This window comes from Scyliorhinus torazame, chromosome 15, assembly GCF_047496885.1.
Source record: "Scyliorhinus torazame isolate Kashiwa2021f chromosome 15, sScyTor2.1, whole genome shotgun sequence".
NCBI classification, from domain to species: Eukaryota; Metazoa; Chordata; class Chondrichthyes; order Carcharhiniformes; family Scyliorhinidae; genus Scyliorhinus; species Scyliorhinus torazame.
The window spans coordinates 133,618,936-133,641,228 of NC_092721.1; the positions used below are offsets into that span (position 1 = coordinate 133,618,936).

Below are 22,293 nucleotides of genomic sequence, written 5' to 3' on the forward strand. Positions count from 1 at the left end.
CGCAGACACAGGGAAAACGTGCAGACTCCGCACAGACAGTGACCCAAGCGGGAATTGAACCTAGGTCCCTGGAGCTGTGAAGCAACTGTTTAAACCACTATGCTACCGAAAATACCTGAACCTTTCCCTAGTTACCTTGAAAGGCAACACCTCAGTTGGCCCTCCCGCCCCGCCGCGTTCACCGGAAACACCTCACACTTCCCGACATTTAACTTAGACCCAGAGAATGCCCCAAACCTCTCCAATAGTCCCATGATCCTACCCATATCCTCCAGCGGGTCTGACACAAACATCAACAGGTGTTCCACATACAACGATACCTGGTGCTCCCTGCTCCCCCTCACAATTCCCTGCAACTCTACAGACCCTCTAAGGGGCATCGCCGAGGGCTCAATCGCCAACCTGAACAACAACGGTGACAGTGGACACTCCAGTCTCGTTCCCCTATGCAGTGCAAAACTCATCCAATTTGTAAGTACATTTGCCACCTGGGCTATATACGACAGACGCACCCACGCCACAAACTTCGAACCAAACCCAAACCTACCCAAAATTTAAATAAATACCTCCACTGCACCTGATCAAAAGTCTTCTCTGCGTCCAAAAGTCTCTGGCACCCGCCCCCCTGACGGAGACACAACCATATTTAACAGCCTCCTTTACAACAACTTAGCCGCACTTTCAAGTCTTAATATGACCCACACTCCAACAGCTCCTTCCCCTTCTTTGGGATTAATGTGATCGATGCATGTGTCAATGTCTCTGGCAACTCACCATTCTCCAACACCTCACTAAACATCCCCAACAAATGTGGTGCCAACTCATCCGCAAACCTTGTAAAATTCCGCCGGGAAGCCATTTGGTCCCGGAGCCTTCCCTGACTTCATCCCCATGCTGTCAATCACCTCCCTCAGCCCCAGTGGCTCCTCCAACCCCTGCCTCTTCTTTTCCTCCAAGCTTGGAAACCAACCCATCCAAAAACCAACCAATATCCCCTTCCTCTCCACCCATCTCAGCCCTGTACAGCTTCTCATAGAACCCCCTGAACACCTTGTTTATCCTCCCTGGCTCTGACAATACCTCCCCCTTATCTGCCAGCACCCTTAGAATTTCCCAAGAAAGGGCAGTACGGTGGCGCAGTGGTAGCACTGCAGCCTCACGCGCCGAGGTCGCAGGTTCAATCCCGGCTCTGGGTCACTGTCCTTGTGGAGTTTGCACATTCTCCCTGTGTTTGCGTGGGTTTCGCCCCACAACCCAAAGATGTGCAAGGTAGGTGAATTGAACACGCTAAATTGCCCCTTAATTGGAAAAAATGAATTGGGTACTCTAAATCTATTTAAAAAAAAGAATTTCCCAAGATGCAGCCTGCCGCCATAGCTGGTGGGCCAGCATACGGCTCGCCTTCTCTCCGTATTCATATTGCACCCGCCTCGACCTCCGTAGCCGCCCCACTGCCTTCCCCGCCATCAACCTATCAAACTGCCCTGCAATCGCGTCCTCTCCGCCAATAGTTCTTTAGTGGGAGCCCCCACATATCTCATGTCCAACAACCGTCTATGCTCCTCGCTCATCCTCCTATCCCTGTGTGCCTTGAACGTGATAATCCCCCCTCGGACCACCACCTTCAACGTCTCCCAGAACGTGGCCGGCAATACATCGGCGTTCTGGTTAAATTCCACGTAATCTACAATTGCTGACCTCACCTTTTCGCGAAACCCCTCATCTGCCTCCATCCCAGCCTCTAGACTTGCCCCGAGCTAAGCCTCACATCCAGTCAATGCAGTGCATGATCGGAATTCACAATTCCCGCATACTCTTCCATTCCCCCCCCCTGTATTCCTAAACCTCCAGGGAACAACCATTCCCACACATTTATAAACCCTCCCAACTCATTCGCCATCCTCAATCTTCCCATTGACTTGGGGCTCACCTTCGATTCTATTACACAGTTAAATCTCCACCCATAATCAGCTGGTGCTTATCTAAGTCCGAGATCGTTCCCAGTAAGCCCTTTACAAACCCCACATCATCCCGATGGCGCATATACGTTGACTAGAACCAACGGCGACCCCTCCAACGCTCCACTCACTATCACACAGCTTCCCCCTGGGTCCCGCACTTCCTTGGCCCCCACAACCCCATCCTTTTATTCAACAAAATGGCCACCCCTGCGATTTTGAGTCAAACCCAGAGTGAATTACTTGTCCCACCCATCCCTTCCTCATCCTAACTTGCTCTTTCACCCGAAGATGCCTCTCCTAAAAAGATCACCTCCGCCTTCAAACTCCTCAGGTGCACAAAAACCCGGGGCCTCTTAATCGGCCCTTTTAACCCTCGGACGTTTCACGTCACAACTCTTACCGGAGGCTCATGCCTCCACTCCCCTCTACCATCCACCATCATCCCCCACCGGTTCTACCTCCCTCAATACCACCCTAAATCCAGCCCATCCAAGATGATCCCCCCACCGCCCATGACCACGCTCAGCCTCCAACTCTGCCATGTCGCAAACCCCCTCCCCATCCCTTCTGCCTTAAAGGACCAATGGACCCGGTCCACCTCTGGGGCCTTGTCAAGCACCCTTTCCTCCACCAACCCAGCCAGCACATTTTTCGTGGCACTCGTTCCTTCCACACCCTCTGGCAGATCCATAATTCACAGGTTCTGCTGCCTGGACCTGTTCTCCTGCTCCTTGACTTGTCACTCGCAGCCACTTTCCTAGATCCCCCAGGATCCGCACCTCTGCCTCCTAGGACATGATCCGATAGATCAGGCTGTCACTACCTCTCCACCCCGTGTATTGTCGCCCCATGTGCCTCAAGGCACTTCTCTACCCAGTCCATCGATCCTCGCAGAGGTGCTACTGCTCCCGCAATTGCCTTCGACCAGTTACCATGCATCTCTTTCCTTTGCTGGCAAAATTTCTCTTTGATGAAGGGGATTTCCCACGAGCGACGACCCTTCCCCCTCGGCCATTCTCGCAATTGTTGCTGCGCCAATTCCTTAGCCAGGTCTTTAGCTGTTTTTTGCTGGGTCTGGTAGTCAGTAGACATGCCAATCTTGGGAAGACCCTCTGCCTCTACACCACTTTCCTGTGGACCTACCCCACTAATGGGTATAAAATGCCCAAACCAACGCCTTCGAGCCAGAGCTGCCCTCTGTGCAACCACTCACTCCATGGCCGCCACTGGAAGTATCAAACGCTATTATTTATGAAAATAAATTCTACATGCAAGTTTTCTTCATGGCATTTTTCTACTATTAATGATGCTCATCAGTCTGCTATGCTAAAATGTATTGTAATCATCACATAATTCAATGAATGCCAAAATAAAGCTTCAAACTCATTCTCTTATGCAAGTATGGAGAATAGAAACCTATTTTTATTAAAACTAATTTATTTAGTTTTCACACATTGCAAGAGAAAGTCATATGCTGAAGGCTGTAAAGGGATTAAAGATTAGAAGGTTTCAGAACAAATGCAAATACAGTCAACATGATCTGTCAAATGAAATGCTGTGCAGGAGGTCAAATTAATGACTTTAATTGAATTTGATTGGGAATCAATCGACAGAAATGCGGGTTCTCATCCAAAAATGGGGAAATCAAAAGGAATATTAAAAGTTTGGGAATTAGAAGTTGAAGGTTCACAGACAGTAGCAATTCAATCATCATTCCGTTAAAATGACTTTACCCCATATCTTGCAGCAATTACATCCTCCAGACGACATTGCTCTCTTTCTGCTTGTTCCTTCATACGCTTGTATGATTGTCTTAGCCACTTCAGCCCACCGTCTTCTATCACAGCAGCTACAGGTTCAAAAATATTAGGAATAAGTTTCAGGTTCAATCATTTACAAAATACATTGGGCTGCATTCTCTATTTGGGAGTTCTCCCGCTGGAGCAGAATTGCTCGTGGTCTGAATGCACCTCATGTACCCTGTTTTGAAGCTAACCAGAATGTTTATAAACATATCGGAGAAGTGCTTTCACTTCCTCTTTTTCTCAGCAGAAAGCACTTAACCGCTTTTGATGTGGTGAGGACTTGTCAATCATAGCTCGATGTTTATAAACATATTTTTTTTAACTTAAAAGACAACAGTAGATTATGAAATCATCTGCTCTGTTAAAAATCAAAAGTTTGGGGGAATAGGTCACAAGATCATGCATCCAGAACCTCATGCTTACGGCAGTCACAATATTCCTCAAATCTGCAACAGCAGTAGAAGGTGATACATGGCAAATTATTTTTAGAGATTGAGAAGTTGGGATAAACCTGCCCAAAATCTTATCGCTGAAGTCTGCAGTCATCAAACATTCATCAAATCGGAGTATCCTGGATTTAAACACAGGTTCAGAGGTTAAAGAAATCTGCTAACCCCACTGCGACACACAGTCTTTCAGTGTTTGTATTAACTGAACATTGCATTTAAGATATTACAGGTTACATTTCTCAGAAAAACATTTACACATTCAACAGTTCCAAAACACGATAACAAGAAGCAATTCAAAAGAGTTTTACACATGTTAGGTCTTCAGAATTAGACAGTTAAAATATTTATATCGTTACATTTAGTGTTATGAATTACTTTTTATAGACAAAAGAGAGCAGGATAGAATAATTCCAATGGACTGGAACCATGGTTCTGGTATAATTGTGCACCGTTCGAGACTTAAAAGAAAACCATTTTTTTTGAATCTGAATTTAATTTAAAAGATTAAAATTAATTCATTAAATATTCAGATTTCAGCTACGGGCATTTTTAAAACATTTCTCTCCAAGATAATAGTTTACATATAATTACATGGAATATACAGCCCATAAACAAGCCATTTGGCCCAACTCATCTGTGCTGGTGTTTGTACTTCACAAGTCTACTCATCTCAGCCTTTCAGAACATCTTCACATTCCTTTTTCTCACATACTCATCAAGCTTCCTTCTGAAAGCATCTAAGCTATTTGCCTCAACAACTTCCAATGGTAGCAAGTTGCACACTCTAACCATTTCCCCCCTTTCCCGATTGAACTTTTAGCTTTAATGGCCTTAGTTTTGGATTCTCCCACTAGTCATATCCAACCTGTTCATCACTTCATAATTTTAAAGACTTCAGCCCACCCACAAGTCTTCTGTTTCCTAAAAAAAGTCCCAACTGTGTGATCTTTTCCAAAAGCTGCAATCTCTCAGTTCAGGTACCATCTTTGTAATTTTTTCCTACACTTTCCCCAGTGCTTCTACGGAGATCAGAAGTGTGCACAGTACTCTAAGTGTGGCCTGTCCAGGGTCCTATACAGGTTTAGCAAAATTTCACTACATTCGAGTTCTATAACCCTATAAATAAATCCAAATGCATTTGTAGCTTTTCTAATTGTGCTGAGCTGCATGCTGCTTTTAACGAATTGTTCAACAATATCCCTAGATCTCTTTCCTCTCGTACCCGAGTTTTGTACTTCTTGAGGTCCGAACCATTATAAAAACCCGAGCTAAAAGGATAAAGTCGCCATAGTTCCAGATGACCATAGGCCGCTTTCCCCTTTGAGGGGAAGAGCTGACTGGTGGTCAATTAACGCGAGGATCACCACAGCTCAGGCGAGGGACAAGGTTGAATAACATATAAACATCTATCATATTACCCTTTGTCTACTATTCTGTCACTTTTTATAAAAATTCTATCAGATTTGTTAAGCATGATTTAGCCTTTTGAAATGCATGCTGATTTTTAAAAATTATACTTTCTGCTTCAATATGCTCCATCACTTATTTTGGTATAAATTCCAATGACATTCCTGTCATTGATACTAGGCTGACTAGTCAGATTGTTCCATCTCCCTAAATGTATAGGCCCAACATTAGCTACCTGCCAGTCATGTAGTACTACCCGCTCTTCTACCCAACCATAGTGCATGGTCTAAAAATTAGGGCTAGGCCATTCAGGAGAGAGGCTCGGAAGCACTTCTTCACTGAAAGGGTTGTAAAGGTTTGGAACTCTCTCCCACAAACAGCAGGTGAAGTTAGATCAGTTGTTAATTTTAAATCTGAGACAGACAGATTTTTGTTAAGCAAAGATATTAAGGGATATGGGCCAAAGGCAGGTATATGGAGTTAGGCCACAGATCAGCCATGATCTCATTTAATGGCGGGACCGACTCGAGGGCTGAATGGCCTACTCCTGTTCCTATGTGCCATGGTACAATTGTCCCTACAATATCTGGATGCTGTCAGAAGTTATCCGCTCTAGTTTATCCATTTTATTTTGAATGCTGCATGTAGTGCTACACCAATGATTATAGTTGTTTTTATTTAGTGTTTCTAATTTTGTTTTTAATAGTTATTTTATCTTGACACTCCTTAATGTTATCCTATCTGTGGTCATTTGCCTTATTCTTTCCTTTACTTTGTCCATTACTCTCTCTTGCTGATTCTTTCATGGTTAAGTTTCTGTCATTTCTAGCTGTTCCCCCCCCCCACCCCCGCCACCCCATGTTATTAAGAAAAAGTTTAGTGCACAACTCTAGTTATCCTTTCCACTTGGACCGTGGTCCCAGATCCTCCCTGTACCAGTACTGGTGCCATGAAATAGAACCCCTCAACCTGACACCATTCCTTTAATTACAAGTTAACTTTCCTAATCTGTTTAGCCCAATGCCAATTTGCAGGTGGTTGGGAAAATAATTTTATTCATTAAGAAAAATAACAGGTCTAATGTTGGTGTCAATTACCAAATAATTAGTATTTATAACAAGGCTGATTAATTGTAAATATGAACAAATTTCAACATTGAAATCTTCAAAAGATTTTGTATTGAGCAGCAGCAATTCTCCACTAAAATATAAACATTTTTAGCTGATAAAAGTTTGAAGTTAGCAATGAAGGAAATAGTCAACACCTCTGCACTTCTTAAGCTCTGTGATCCTGCTACATCCAGTCATGAATGGTGGTGGACAATTTAACAACTCATTGGAGGAGGAGGCGCCACAAGTATTCCATCCTCAATGATGGAGGAGCCCAGCACATCATTGTAAAAGATAAAGCTGAAACATTTGCAACAATCTTCAGCCAGAAGTATCGAGTGGATGATTCTCTCGGCCTCCTCCAGAGGTCCCCAGCATCACAGATGCCAGTCTTCAGCTAATTCGATTCACTCCACATGACATAAAGAAACGGCCAGAGGCACTGGATAGTGCTAGGGGCCCTGACAATATTCCGGAGACTTGTGTTCCACAACTTGCCACCCTCTAGCCAAGCTATGCCAATACAGCTAAAACACTGGCATCCAGCCGGCAATGTGAAAAATTTCCCAGGTAATATCCTGCACAAAGAAGCATAAGAAATCCAACCCGACCAATTACAACCCCGTCAGCCCATTCTTGATCATCAATATAGTGATGGAAGGGGTCACCAACAGTGCTATCAAGTGGCACTTGCTTAGCAATAAGCTGTTCACTGTTGCTCAGTTTGTCTTCCGCCAATGACACTTGGCTCCTCATCTCATTGCAGCCTTGGTTTAAACAAAAAGAGCTATACTCCAGAGGTGAGCTGAGAGTGACTGCCCTTGACATCAGGGCAGCATTTGACGGAGTATGGCATCATGGAGCCTGAGCAAAACTGAAATCATTAGGAATTAGGGGGAAGAGTTCTCTGCTGGTTGGAGTCATACCGGGCACATAGGAAGATGGTTGTGGTTGTTGGAGGTCAATCATCTCAGTTCCAGGGCATTGCTGCAGGGGGTCCTCAGAGTTGTGTCCTAGGTCCAACCATCTTCAGCTGCTTCATCAATGACCTTCCTTCCATCATGCAGTCAGAGGTGAGTATGTTCGCTGATCACTGCACAATGTTCAGCACCATTCGTGACTCCTCATGTACTGAAGCAATTCATGACCAAATGCAGCAAGACCTGGACAATATTCAGGCTTGCATTGACAGGTGGCAAGTTAACATTTGTGGCACACAGGTGCCAGAAAAATGACCATCTCCAAAAATAAAGAATCTAGCCATCGTTCCTTGACATTCAATGGCATTACCATCGCTGAATCTCCCACAATCAACATCCTGGGCGGGATTCTCCGACCCCACGCCGGGTCGGAGAATCGCCGGGGGGCTGGCATGAATCCCGCCCCTGCCGTGTCCCGAAGTCTCCGCCACCAGAGATATGGTGGGGGCGGGAATTGCGCCGCGCCAGTCGGCGGGGGTGGGAATCGCACCGCGCCGGTCGGCGAGCCCACCCCCGCCGATTCTCCGGCCCGCGATGAGCCGAAGTCCCGCTGCTGGAATGCCTGTCCTGCCAGCGTGGATTAAACCACCTTTTGAACGGCGGGACAAGGCGGCGCGGGCAGGCTCCGGGGTCCTGGAGGGGGCGCGGGGCAATCTGGCCCCGGGGGGTGCGCCCACGGTGGCCTGGCCCGCGATTGGGGCCCACCGATCCGCAGGCGGGCCTGTGCCGTGGGGGCACTCTTTTTCTTCCGCCTTCGCCATGGTCTTCACTATGGCATTGGCGGAAGAGACCCACTCCCCTGTGCATGCGCGGGGATGACATCAGCAGCCGCTGACACTCCCGCGCATGCGCCGACCCACGTCCCCCGGCGAAGATCTTTCGGCCCCGGCTGGCGTGGCGCCAAAGGCCTTTCCGGCAGCCGGTGGAGCGCAAACCACTCCAGCGCGGGCGCTTAGACCCTCAAGGTGAGGGCTTGGCCCCTAAAGGTGCAGAGACGTCCGCACCTTTGGGACAGCCCGACGCCGGAGTGGTTCCCGCCACTCTATTACAACGGAACCCCCCGCCCCGCCGGGTAGGGGAGAATCACTCCCCTTGGATGTGATCATTGATTAGAAACACAACTGGACTAGCCATATAAATACTGTGCTACAAGAGCAGATCAAACGCTAGAAATCTTGCGACAAATTACTCACCTCCTGAGTTCTCAAAATCTGCCCACCATCCACAAGGCACTAGTCAGGAGTGTGACGGAATACTCTTCACTTGCCTGGATGCATACAGCTCAAACAACACTCAAGAAGCTTGACTCCTTCCAGGACAAAGCAGCCTGCTTGATTGGCACCCCATCCACAAACATTCACTCTATCCACCACCGACACATAGTGGCTGCAGTGTGTACCATCTACAAGATGCACTACAGGAACTCACCAAGACTCCATGAACAGCACCTTCCAAACCCATTAGTATCTTGGGCAAGGGCAACAGACACATGGGAATACCACTGCCTGTACGTTCCCGTCCAAACCTTCCACTATCCTTGACTTGGAAATATATCTCCGTTCCTTCATTGTCACTGGGTCAAAATCCTGGAACTCCCTCCCTAACTGCACTATGAGTGTACCTACATCACATGGACTACAAGAAGACAACTCACCACCACCTTCTCGAGGGCAATTAGCCAGCAATATTCATTTCCCAAGAATTAGTATTAAAAAACCTCAAACGCTGGTTTGAAATAAAAGCAATATAAACCACAACATTCAATTGAAAGTGGCTTTACACTTGCCCTTTTGAACTGGTGCCGAGTCACTTTCCTCAGATGGTAAGCCAGAACCTCCATCTTTCCAGTAGGGATTCAATTCTCTTTTGTATATCTCAGCCTATAATGTAAGAAACCAATTCAATTAGAAGCATAATTAGAATTACAGAACTTATAGAAGAAAATTACTCCGTATGCTTTGTTCCATTGTCCATATACTGTATTTGGCGATTCTTTGAAAATGGATTCATTCATGCCCACTAAAACTAACAAAATTATGTAGACATTTATTAGTTCAGCGTATTACAAATATAAAGCTTGCACATCATTGCAGAAAACCTAAAAGAGTCGTTATAAAAAAGAGCCAGGTAGGGAACTTATATGGAGTCAAAGTCATTACAGCACAGAAGGAGGCCATTCGGCCAATCAAGTCCATGCAGTTCTCTGGACAGGACTTCAGTTAGTCCCATTTCCCACTATCACTGTACTGCAAGTTTATTTCCCTCAAGCGTCTATCCAATTTTCTTTCAAAATCATTGATGGTCTTCACTTCCACCACTCCCTTAGGCAGCACGTTTCATGTCATTAACATTAACTGCATACAAAAGACCTTCTTCACATCCCCACTGAAACCTTTGCACAAAATTTTGCATCTGTATCCCCAAGTCGTTCTACCCATCAGTTAATGGGAACATCTAACAAGCTTCCTTCCTCCACGGAGAACAACCCCAGCTTCTCCAAACTAACTTTGTAGTTAAAATCTCGGATCCCAGGAAATAAATTTGGTAAATCTCTCATTAATTTTGAGCTTGTTAGTATGCAGCATTTTTTCAAAGTGTATTTGCTGGCTGCCCAGTTCACAGAGACTTCGGCCCGTAACTTGCTCAGAGTGGCAATATCCGGCTGATTGTCACTCTCGACGGACTTAACCTTGCTGAAATTCCAAGTCCCATTTCACGCAACCCTCCTTCCTCAGGCTGGGCGAGACAGGAGCAGCGAAGTGCATCCCCGGCTTAACATCGACATGGTGTAACTGGGAAGAAAGGAACGCCCAATTTTTATGGTACCAACTGCCATAAAGGAGATGTTTAGAGAAACATAGAAAAAATAGGAGCAGGAGGAGGCCATTCGGAACTTCAAGCCGGCTCCGCCATTCATTATGATCATGGCTAATCATCCAACTCAATAGCCTAATCCCGCTTTCCCCCATATCCTTTGATCCCCTTCGTCCGAAGTGCTATATCTAACTGCTTCTTGAAACCATACAATGTTTTGGGCTCAACTACTTCCTGTGATAATGAATTTCACAGACCAACCACTCTCTGGGTGAAGAAATTTCTCCTCATCTCTGTCCTAAGTGGTCTACCCCGTATCCTCAGACTGTGACCTCTGGTTCTGGACACATCCACCATCGGGAACATCCTTCCTGCATCTACCCTGTCCAATCGTGTTAGAATTTTATAGGTTTCTACGAGGTCCCCCCTCATTCTTCTGAACTCTGGCAAATACAATCCTAACCGATTCAATCTCTCCTCATACGTCAATTTAAAGGGAGAAGTTTCAAAGGTAAGTGGTTCAGATAATCAGGGGGAGACCGGGAAGGGGAGAGGATGGGTTGGGGTGGGTCAGGTTGGGCGGTGGGTGTCTTGTTTTGCACTGTAATTCACTGTTTGAGTAGCTCAGCTAAATACCATCCCACCTAAGGAAAGCTTACTCTCCCACTGATTAGCCAGATTAAATACAATGGTTACTTGGTTATATCACCATAATAGAAGGCAACACTATTTCCCAGGAGTGTTGCAATGTTAAAGTAAAAAAATTAATCTTCCAGTGAAAACATGCACCAACTGAATGAGTACTCTTGTTGATACTGGTAAACTCGACGGACTTCCGGTTGCGGTGATGCCGAGCTAGCCGCACGTTTCGGCGGCTCCAGCTCCGACGGACCTTCTGGCTCTTTTAAGAGCCCCAACGGGGAATTTTGCGACGACGCGACCCGGTGTGGGGTGTGTGGGAAGGGAGTCCCCCACGAACGAAGAAGGAAGAAACCGGCGGCGGCGGCTGCAGCCCGAGGAATCATCGAACAAAAAGTCAGAGGGAGAGAAATACAAGATGGCGGCGGAGAAAGCGCAGGCGACATGGGGGCCTGAGCAGGATGAAATCGTGAGACGGTGCGTGGAGCTGCTGAAGAGGGAGGTGCTGACCCCGATGCTACAGGCAATTGAGGGGCTCAAGGAGACATTAAAGACCCAGGAGACTGAGCTCCGCGTGGTGGAGCAGAAGGTGACAGATATTGAGGGCGAGATCCTGGGCCTGGCGGTTAAGACTCAGACGCACGAGGCACTTCATAAAAAGTGTACTGAAAGGATCGAGGCCCTAGAAAACAGAGCGCGAAGGAAGAACCTTCCGATACTAGGTCTCCCTGAGGGTGTGGAAGGAGTGGATTGTGGAGAGTACGCAAGTAAGATGCTAAGCTCGTTGATGGGAGCTGAGGCCCCTGCGGGCTCCATGGAGGTGGAGTGGGCAAATCGGATTCCGGCGAGAAGACCAAAAGTGGGAGAACCACCAAGGGCGATAATCGTGCGATTTTACCGCCTTAAGGTCAGAGAAGAGGTCCTGAGATGGGCTAAAAAGGTGTGGAGTAGCAAATGGGAGAATGCGGTGGTACGGATATACCAGGATTGGAGTGCGGAGGTGGCGAGAAGGAGGGCGAGCTTCAACCGAGCCAAAGAGGTGTTGCATAAAAGGAAGGTGAAGTTTGGGATGCTGCAGCCGGCAAGACTATGGGTCACGTATCAGGAGAGACACTATTATTTCGAGACGGCGGTGGAAGCATGGTCCTTCATCAAAGAAGAGAAATTGGACCGGAACTGAGGGACTGATGCTGCAGGAAATGTTATTGTTATTGTTAATGTTACGGTGGAAGTTAATTGAGAAGTAAACAGGGAAGGGGGGAGACATTGGGGAAATGTGGGCGCCGGTGAGGGGAGGAAAGACGGGACATAGTCGGAGAATGGGGAAGGAGAGGGGGAGGGGAAAGGGAGCTGCGCCACAAGAGGCGGGTCAGGTAAAGGGATGTTCCCGCGCCAGAAAGAATAAGACGGGAAGACAGGCGCAAGGCGGATGGGAGTTCCCCCACACGGGGGGGGGGGGGGGGGGGGGGGGGGGGGTCGAGGAGTGAGCAGGAGCAGCCGGGGTCAGTTGAAGTCAGCTGACTTACGGAAGTGATATGGGGGGAGCAATCATGCTAGATAGGGATCTAGCGGGGGGGGGGGGGGGGGGGGGGGGGGACAACTGGGTTGCTGCTGCGGAAATCCAAAAGGAAATGGCTAAAGAGTGGATGGGCGGGGATGGTGTGCGACGCTGGGGGAGCGAGCGGGAGCGCAGAGGCGGGATATGGGACTGGCCTAGAGAAGGTAATGGTTAGTCGACACGGGAGGGGGGCAGGTAGCCCCCTAGTGCGGCTGATCACGTGGAACGTGAGAGGCCTGAATGGACCGATAAAAAGGGCCCGAGTGCTCGCGCATTTGAAAGGACGAAGGGCAGACGTGGTTATGCTCCAAGAGACGCACCTAAAGGTGGCGGACCAAATTAGGCTAAGGAAAGGATGGGTGGGGCAGGTGTTCCACTCAGGATTGGACGCAAAGAACAGAGGGGTGGCCATCTTGGTGGGGAAACGGGTAGCATTTGAAGCAAAGAACATCGTAGCAGATAGCGGAGGTAGATATGTAATGGTGAGTGGTAGGCTGGAGGGAATGGAGGTCGTGTTGGTTAATGTGTATGCCCCAAACTGGGACGATGCGGGATTCATGAGACGGATGCTGGGGCGTATACCGGACCTGGAGGCAGGAAACTTGATTTTAGGAGGGGACTTTAATACGGTGCTGGAGCCGGGGCTAGATAGATCCAGCTCAAGGACCGGAAGAAGGCCGGCAGCGGCCAAGGTACTTAAGGGGTTTATGGACCAAATGGGGGGAGTGGATCATTGGCGATTTTTTAGGCCTAGGGCTAGGGAGTTTTCCTTCTTCTCCCATGTCCATAAAGTGTACTCCCGGATAGATTTTTTTGTTTTGGGAAGGTCGTTGATCTCTAGGGTGGAAGAAGCGGAGTACTCAGCCATAGCAGTTTCGGATCATGCCCCACATTGGGTGGACCTGGAAGTAGGAGAGGACAGGGAGCAGAGAACACTCTGGCGATTAGATGTGGGACTGATGGCGGATGAGGGAGTGTGTGCAAGAGTGCGGGGGTGTATTGAGAGATACCTGGAGGTCAATGACGACGGCGAGGTCCCTGTGGGAGTGGTCTGGGAAGCATTAAAAGCGGTGGTCAGAGGAGAGCTGATCTCTATTGGGGCCCACAAAAGGAAAACAGAGACCAAGGAAAGGGAAAGATTACTGGGGGAGATTTTAAGGGTGGACAGGGAATTTGCAGAGACCCCGGAGGAGGAATTGTACAGGGAGAGGAGACGACTCCAGATGGAGTTTGACCTTCTGACCACCAGAAAGGTGGAGGTACTGTGGAGGAAGGCACAGGGGAGGAGGTATGAATATGGGGAAAAGGCTAGTCGCCTGTTGGCGCATCAATTGCGAAAGAGGGCAGCAGCGAGGGAGATAGGAGGAATTAGAGACGAAAGGGGAGACACGGTGCGAAGGGCAGGAAAGATAAATGAGGTGTTCAAGACCTTCTATGAGGAACTGTATAGGTCTCAACCCCCAGAGGGAGAGGAGGGGGTGCGGCAGTTCCTGGACCAATTGAGGTTCCCGAAAGTGGAGGAGCAGGAGGTGGCAGGCCTGGGGGCGCCGATTGAGGTGGACGAGGTTATTAAGGGACTGGGAAGCATGCAAGCAGGGAAGGCCCCGGGGCCAGACGGGTTCCCGGTGGAATATTACAGAAAATATGTGGACTTGTTGGCCCCGTTGATGGCGAAGACGTTCAATGAGGCCAGGGAAGGGGGGACTCTACCCCCGACGATGTCGGAGGCGACGATATCACTAATTTTGAAGAGGGACAAAGATCCGTTGCAGTGCGGGTCCTATAGACCTATTTCACTATTGAACGTGGACGCCAAATTGCTGGCAAAGGTACTGGCATCGAGGATAGAGGACTGTGTCCCGGGGGTGGTGCACGAAGACCAGACAGGGTTCGTAAAAGGGAGACAACTGAATGTTAACGTGCGACGACTATTAGGGGTGATAATAATGCCCCCAGTGGAGGGGGCGGCAGAGATAGTGGCGGCAATAGATGCAGAGAAGGCATTTGATAGGGTGGAGTGGGAGTATTTATGGGAAGTGTTAAGGAGGTTTGGGTTTGGGAATGGGTTTATTAGCTGGGTTAGACTTCTTTATGGGGCTCCAACGGCATGCGTAGTTACAGGTCGACATAGATCGGAGTATTTCCGATTATATAGGGGAACAAGGCAGGGATGCCAGCTGTCTCCATTGTTGTTTGCGTTAGCAATTGAACCTCTGGCCATGGCGTTGAGAGACTCCAGGAAATGGAGAGGGGTGATTAGAAGGGGAGAAGAGCACCGAGTCTCGTTATACGCTGATGACCTATTGTTATACGTGTCGGACCCAGCGGGGGGGGATGATAGAGGTTATGCGAATTTTGAGGGGGTTCGGGGAATTCTCGGGGTATAGGCTAAACATGGGGAAGAGTGAATTATTTGTGATACATCCACGGGACCAGAGTAGAGAGATAGAAGGCTTACCGCGAAGGAAAGTGGAAAGAAACTTCCGATACCTGGGGATTCAGATCGCTAGGAGCTGGGGAACCTTGCACAGACTTAATCTGACACGGCTGGTAGACCAAATGGAGGAGGACTTCAAGAGGTGGGACATGCAGCCTCTATCGCTGGCGGGCAGGGTGCAAGCAATTAAGATGATGGTCCTCCCGAGGTTCTTATTTGTATTTCAATGTCTCCCTATACTAATCACCAAGACCTTTTTTAATAAAATAGATAAGAGCATCACGAGCTTCGTGTGGGCAGGGAAAGTTCAGAGAGTAAGGAGGGGGTTCCTTCAGCGTAGTAGGGACAGAGGAGGACTGGCACTACAGAACTTGGGTGATTACTATTGGGCCGCCAATGTGGCAATGATACGTAGATGGATGATGGAGGATGAGGGAGCGGCGTGGAAAAGACTGGAGAGAAAGTCCTGTAAAGGGACGAGTTTAGAGGCGCAGGTGACGGCGCCGCTACCGTTCTCACCTAAAATGTTTACCACAAACCCGGTGGTGGCGGCAACACTGAATATCTGGGGACAGTGGAGGCGACAGAGAGGGGTGCGGGGAGCCCTGATGGGGTCCCCTATCAGGAACAACCATAGGTTCGCCCCAGGAAGAATGGATGGAGGATTTCAGAGCTGGTACCAGTTGGGAATTAGGAAGGTGGGAGATTTATTTATAGATGGGACTTTTGCGAGCTTGGGAGCATTGGAGGAAAAGTATAAGTTGCCCCGGGGAAATTTTTTGCGATATATGCAGGTGAGGGCGTTTACTAGACAACAGGTGAGGGAATTTCCGTTGCTCCCGACACAGGGGATACAGAACAGGGTGCTTTCAGGGGTGTGGGTCGGAGAGGGCAAGGTGTCAGAGATTTATAGAGAGATGAGGGAAGAGGGGGAAGAGTCGGTGGGCGAACTAAAAAGAAAGTGGGAAGAAGAATTAGGGGAGGAGATAGAGGAGGGTATGTGGGCTGATGCCCTAAGCAGGGTAAATTCCTCTTCCTCATGCGCCAGGCTTAGCCTGATTCAATTTAAGGTGCTACATAGAGCACACATAACGGGGGCAAGATTGAGCAGGTTCTTTGGAGTGGAGGACAAATGTGGGAGGTGTGGCGGGAGCCCGGCAAACCACGCACATATGTTTTGGGCATGCCCGGCACTGGAAGGGTATTGGAAGGGAGTGACGGGAGTGATTTCGCAGGTGGTGAAGGCCCGGGTCAAACCAGGCTGGGGGTTAGCTCTATTTGGAGTTGCGGAAGAGCCGGGAGTGCAGGAGGCGAAAGAGGCCGATGTCGTGGCCTTTGCGTCCCTAGTAGCCCGGCGCAGGATCCTACTCATGTGGAAGGAGGCGAAACCCCCCGGACTGGAGGCCTGGGTAAACGATATGGCGGGGTTCATTGAACTGGAGCAGATAAAGTTTGCCCTGAGAGGATCGGCTCAAGGGTTCACCAGGCGGTGGCAGCCATTTCTCGACTACCTAGAAGAACGTTAGAGGGAAGACAGACGACCAGCAGCAGCAACCCAAGGGAGGGGGGGGGGGGGGCTTTAGTTTAGTTTAGGTCAATAGATAATGGGGTTTTGTTACTTGTGTATCGTTAAAAATCTCTGTTTTGTTATCGTTTCGTTTGCTTTGTAAGAGGGAAAAATTGTTGTTTGGAAAACGTTTTCAATAAAATATATATTTTTTAAAAAAAAGATACTGGTAAACTCATCGAATGGAAAAAACAAAATATAACATCTTCCACTTTGGCTGATATCACTTTTGGAGGACTGAATAACTTCAGTATTCTTCCAGAATAGAATTATAAATCACCCAGAACAGGAAAAAGTATGACCAAAAATTGTGTCTAAAATACCCATGAGGTCCATATTCCACCTTTGATGCTGAGCTCAGAAAGTACCAGACCTATCCCTTTTTATTTGTTACATTTTTATTTGCCAGTCTTGTCGGTTTTGAATTTTTAGGGGTGAAACTTTAGAAAAAGCTACTGTAAGTACTGTCACCCTATTGACGGATAAACCCTATATCAGGAAATCTAGATCAAATAGTGTACACTGCCCGAGAAATGCAAATTATTGAGAACACTGTTCAACAATTATAAATTTTGTATGTGGTCAATGAAACCCCATGGTACACACCTAAGCAACTTATGAAGACAAAAAGCCTGGACTCTCAGAGTCTTCATAAATATGGCAGGGAACCCCCCCACCGGCACAAACCTATGGTTGTCACAGATCGGTGCCCACCCCGAGGCACCCTGGTTCGTGTATCAATCCACCAGCCACATCAAAGGTGTAACACCTTCTACAGGCACTCCTGCACCTCTTGCCATCAAATACTTCCACATTCGGGCAGGGAAAAGATGAAAAAATACCACTTTGAGTGGGAGCAAATGTGCAACCGCTCACTCCCTGGCCACCTCCGGAAGCAGTGTCAAACTACATTTGATAACAGTCCTGTGAAACACCTCAAGATGTTTGTGGTGTTAAAGATGCAATATAAATACAAGTATTTATTGAAGAGTCACAATTGCAACTTGGTTCTCTTCCCCCATGTGTTAGGTGTGGATCAATACATGTCAGCAGAGTTTGGAGATGAGAAATTGGAGAAGCTGTGCAGGACAGAGTAGTTCTAAGTGTAGTTTTGGGTTCCGGGATACATTAGTATTACTTCAGTTAACTTAATTTAAATTGAATTAAGTTACAGTGCCAGCACTGTACTGCAATGTGGTACACTAAAGTGCATACTTTGTTCAATACTGTATCTTATATTTTGTTGGCTACATCTAAATCATTTATCTCATAGTAATTATTTCATGTTTTCTCATTACCTGTTCCATGGCTTCCACCTTCTCTTGCTCCATTTCTTTCTCCTTCAGTTTTCCAGCTCGTATTGCTGCAGTGGATACTGTCTTTATAGACATGAAGTCTAACGTCATCCATTCTTCCCTCTAGTGCAGAATGAATACATTAAAGAATTTTTAAACTTATGGAGCTAAGTGCAACATGAAAAAATGTACTAACTCTACAGAGTTGAATTCATGTTATTCAGCTAGCCCACCTCCAATGAAGAACTAGAAGGCTGCTAACATTACAGTAAATGGGCCTGGACCTCGGTGGAGTGGCAATCAGATTTGGATTGCTCCCAATTTCTTAATTTCTGCTCCTAATTTCTTAACTCGTAACCCTGTCAATCCTTTCTCGCCCGAACTTCTAACTCAGGCCAGGCGAGAACTGTGTACTGCGGTTTGTTCCTGAGGCCTTTTATTGAGGGTTGCCGTAAATCAGATAAGTTTAAAGGTCCAGTCACCTACAAGCTAGGGAGAAGATGGCAAGTGGTAGGATTTGGGGTGGGCTGGATGGTCAGGGATGGGTGCAGTCAGGGGTAGGGGGGGGGGGGGGGGTCTCTTCATTGGGGTTCAATGCGGGTCGTGGTGGATATGGTCATCCCATGGAGGGGATGCCCCATTAGGGTGATACTTTGTATCATCTTCAAATTTGGAAATACTACATTCAGTTCCCTCATCCAAATCATTAATATATAATGAACAGTTGGGATCCTAGCACAGATTCCTGTGGTACCCCACTAGTCATTGCGTGTCAATTGGAAAAAGACCCCGTTATTCCAACTTTTTGCTTCCTGTCTGCTAATCAATGCACTTTAACTTTACATATTAATCTGCTATGTGAGACCTTGTCGAAAGTCTTCTGAAAATCTAAATAAACTGCATCCACCGTGGTCACCCTCGTCAACTCTACTAGTTACATCTTCAAAGAATTCCAGGAGATTTGTCAAGCATAAATCCATGCTGACTTTGATTATAGTAAGAAGTCTTACAACGGCAGGTTAAAGTCCAACAGGTTTATTTGGAATCACTAGCTTTCGGAGCGCAGCTCCTTCATCAGGTGAGTCACTCATCTGATGAAGGAGCTGCAGTCCGAAAGCTAGTGATTCCAAATAAACTTGTTGGGACTTTAACTTGGTGCTGTAAAACTTCTTACTGTGCCCACCCCAGTCCAACACGGCATCTCCACTTTGTCTGATTATGCCACTGCTTTCCAAATGCTGCGCTATGAAATCCTTGATAATGGACTCGAGCAACTTCCCTACTACCAACATTAAGCTCACTGGTCTATAGTTCCCTGTTTTCTCTCTACTTCCCTTTTTGAATAGTGGGTTTGTAGTAGCTACTCTCCAATCCAAAGAAATCATTTCAGAGTCCAAACAATTTTGGAAAATGACCGCGGATGGATCTAATATTTCTAGGGCTACTTCCTTAAGTACTCTGGGATGAAGATTATCAGGCCCCGGAGATTTATCAGCCTTCGATCCCATTAATTTCCCTAAAACTATTTCTCGACTAATACTAATTTCCATCAGCTCCTTACTTAAACTTGTGTTTCTCAGAACTTCCAGTACATTATTCATGTCTTCCTTTGTGAAGACAGAAGCAAAGTACGAATTTAATTCCTCGGCCATTTCTTTGTTTCCCATTATGAATTCCCCTGTTTCTGATGTAAGGGGCCTACATTTGTTTTAAACAATCATTTTCTCTTTACATATCTATAGGAACATTTACAGTCAGTTTTTATGTTCCCCACGGGCTTACTTTCATATTGAGTTTTCCCCATCTTAATCAATCTCTTGGTCTGCCTTTGCTGAATTTTAAGCTGCTCCCAATCATCTGGTCTATTGTTTTTTCTAGCTAACTTGTATGCCTCTTCTTTGAATCTAATACCATCTCTAATTTCCCTTGTAAGCAATGGTTTGGCCATGGTTCCCTTTCTACTCTTGCGACAAATAGGAATAAACAACATTTGGAGTTCACCCATTCATTCTTTGAATGCATGCCATTGCCTGTCCACTGTCCTTCCTTTCAATAATATTTTCTACTCATCATAGTCAATTCATGCCTCATACCATCATAGTTACCTTTATTAAGATTCAGGACCCTAGGTAAGAATAACTACCTCACTACTCACTATGATAAAGAATTTATATGAGGAGCATTGATGTATCAGCCGAGAGAAGGTGAAAGGCGATAAGCAGCCGATTTCCTCTCTTTTATGATCTGATTCATTGCAAATTCATTAAGAGTCAATGTTGAGAAATCCCAAAGCCATTCCCTCCTGATTGGAAACTACTGCGGCACTGCTTCTGGTGTGTTTGCCTTGCCAGTGGGGCAGATCATATCCAAAGATGGTGATGGAGGAATCTGGGATGTTGGCTGAAAGGTATGTTTCTGTGAGTATGACTATGTTGGCTGTTGCTGACTAGTCTGTCAGCAGCATTCCCAATTTTAGCAAAAACTCCAGATGTTAGTGAGTGGAACTTTTCAGAGTCAACTGGGATGAGTATGCCTTCTTTGTATATGAATCCAAGTGGAGTGTCAGGTTTTATTCTTATTATAGTTTTTGCAGTATTTTTGATATAACGGAGTGGCTCACTGGACCATTTCAGAAGGTAGTTAACAATCAACCAAGTTGCTTTGTGTCTGAAGTAATTTAAAGGCCAGGCCAAATAACAGATTTCCTTCCCTAATGGACTTTGTAATATTTTATGGTCCTGAAAAGTTATTTCATACCTTAGCAGCATCTGATTTATTCGCAAAGTTTAATTGTTCCTCCTGGATTTTCCAAGGCTTTTCACTGCTGCCAGAACCAGTAGGAGCTTCAATCCATTCCATCTCTGATTCCTTAATAAAAATAAATAAAACAAAATAAATTGCTCACCATTAACTATGATAAATGTGTTAATAGTACCCAATTAACATAATTTCAAGAGCTTTCACAATTAAAATATGTAATACAATGTGTTTTCTAATAACTTATTTTACCGTTGTCAATTCAATGTTGCATGAGCAGCTTACACGAAGACCAAAGATAGCAATTATTTCACACCCTATTGTAATAATTTTCCTCTGCAATCCTAGTTATTCAGTGCCAAACTTAAAAGTACCATCTAGCCATTTGTTTTTACAGTTCAAAGACAGAATTAATTATTATTTTTCTCAAGAAACAATGTATCAGTAACCTTTTTCTTTACCATTCATTAAATACATTAATTTTGTGTAGAAATATTGGATGCACATTAACACAGGCCTTGATTCTCCCAAAAAAAGACTAAGTGTCATTTTGGGCGAGTGTGGCAGGGTGTTTCCGGCCAGCTTTTTGGGTGTGATCCAGACCTGAATTCCCCGCACCCCCCACCCATGGGCAATGCCACAACCCGCATCCAGGGGCATTTCCCACCCCCACTATCGGGTCACTGAGTCTCCCCCATCCTCCAGCTTTCAGGCCCCCCTCACCTTCCCCAACTTTTGTGTAGCCCCTTCATATCCCCCCTGCACCACCGCCCCCTTCAAAGCCCTGTTTTCATGAGCATGGCCCCCTTCAGACCCCGACCCTTGGCAGTGCCAACCAGGCACCCTGGCAGTGGCATTATCATGGTGCCTGGGGGAGTGCCAGGAAACCGCCCTGTACTTTCACCGGTCATCCGGGAGGCTCCAATGGCCTCCGAGAACCACAGAGTGGCCACCATGCCTGGTCTCTGCTAGTGGGCACCAGTACTAATCGGCACCCAGTTGAGGCCTCACCGGTGTGGCCGGTTACTTCCGGGCACTGGGAGAATGCAGCTTCAAATAGGCCACACATATTTAAATGAGCCTAATGGCCCTCGCTGGGTGTGATCCAGATCGGCCGGGCAACTCGCTCAAGGTTTTGTGCCTGCCGATTTGAGCGGGAAACCCACGCCCATTGATTAGTTTAAGACAGGTTTACAAAACTGTCAATCCGTGCATCAGATATTTTTCACTGTTTGCATGGTTAGAACTACAGTTGTATCACAAATGTATTAACTAAAATGTTATAGCCGATTTCATAAAACTCTTAAAGCTGGCTTTTTGGTTGGCATGGAGAAGTTTGGGCCAAAGGGCCTGTTTCCGTGCCATAGATTCTATGATGAATCTCAGTTTGAGAATATAAATATCTGCTGACCCTTCAAAGCATTAGCTCTACTCTAAGGGCCCCAGAACAATAGCAGTGAACCTGATCATCCAAATTAATTTCATGTTGGTATGATTAACTTACGTGAAAATATT

The 22,293-nt window shown here is 46.7% G+C and overlaps 1 protein-coding gene across 2 annotated transcripts in view; it reads right to left on the minus strand.

Annotated features, from left to right (window-relative positions):
- Nucleotides 1-22,293, minus strand: part of cwf19l2 (CWF19 like cell cycle control factor 2) — a 202,048-nt gene that overhangs the window by 136,231 nt on the left and 43,524 nt on the right. For both annotated transcript variants that reach the window (XM_072476758.1, XM_072476757.1), the window contains exons 4-7: nt 20,779-20,889; nt 18,025-18,144; nt 9,498-9,591; nt 3,695-3,810 (exon numbers count right to left, since the gene is read on the minus strand). In XM_072476758.1, coding sequence (XP_072332859.1) covers nt 3,695-3,810; nt 9,498-9,591; nt 18,025-18,144; nt 20,779-20,889 — 441 coding nt within the window. The remainder of the gene's footprint in view (nt 1-3,694; nt 3,811-9,497; nt 9,592-18,024; nt 18,145-20,778; nt 20,890-22,293) is intronic.